Consider the following 795-nt stretch of genomic DNA (forward strand, 5'->3'; position numbering starts at 1 on the left):
AAAAAAAAAGACTTCTGTAAAAAGAAATATTAAAAATTACACGTTCCAGCCTACTGCTATCCTGATTTTTAAGATGGCTCACAAATTGTGTCATCTCTGAATAATTGTTGATGAGCTGTAAACACTCAGAAAATCAGCACGACTGCTGCTTCCAATAGCCTTACATTAACTGTTACCCACTTCAGGGGATGTAAAAACCCACCTTATTGGCACGATGCGGGCACCAGCAGACTCCAGGAACTTCACGTACGAAGCCGCAATATATGAACTTCCGAATTTGTGGAACTCATCGAAATGACATTCCTGTGACAGTATCCCTGAGAGGTTCAAGAGAGAAAATCAGCACGGTAAGAAATGTTTCATGCAACTGTTGGGCACAAAAAGAAAAATCAGACTCCAATTTCTCACCCCCCACATTACAGCATTACCTGCGCTGTCCAATGACAAATGGTGGGACAGCAGTCACAAGGCACCGGACAAACATGTTTCACCTAACTCCCCTCTTTTAACTATGCAGTAATAACTTCCCTTAAATAAGTCCCATTTTGAGACTCTGCTGAAGTATGTACAGCACTGCAAGCAGGTCTCAGCGACAAAGACTTCAGCAGTCAGAGTTCGCACAGTCTAACCCCACCATTTCGCGACTTTCACCCCTCGGAAGCCCGCGGGGTTTCGGTTTTAGTAGCTACGCGCGGAGGATCAACGCGCAAATGTCACACGGCCGCCCCTTACCGACGATGGGCCTCTCGTTGGGCTCCGGCTCGCGGCCGCGCGGGGCGAGCGAGGCGGCGGTGG

The 795-nt window shown here is 47.9% G+C and overlaps 1 protein-coding gene across 1 annotated transcript in view; it reads right to left on the minus strand.

Moving 5' to 3' along the window:
* GGH (gamma-glutamyl hydrolase) overlaps positions 1 to 795 on the minus strand; it is a 13,767-nt gene that overhangs the window by 12,551 nt on the left and 421 nt on the right. Inside the window, exons 2-3 of the mRNA XM_010708987.1 lie at positions 733 to 794; positions 203 to 317 (exon numbers count right to left, since the gene is read on the minus strand). Of these exons, the coding sequence (XP_010707289.1) occupies positions 203 to 317; positions 733 to 794 (177 nt within the window). The remainder of the gene's footprint in view (positions 1 to 202; positions 318 to 732; position 795) is intronic.

The sequence above is a fragment of the Meleagris gallopavo genome, chromosome 3 (assembly GCF_000146605.3).
Source record: "Meleagris gallopavo isolate NT-WF06-2002-E0010 breed Aviagen turkey brand Nicholas breeding stock chromosome 3, Turkey_5.1, whole genome shotgun sequence".
NCBI lineage: Eukaryota > Metazoa > Chordata > Aves > Galliformes > Phasianidae > Meleagris > Meleagris gallopavo.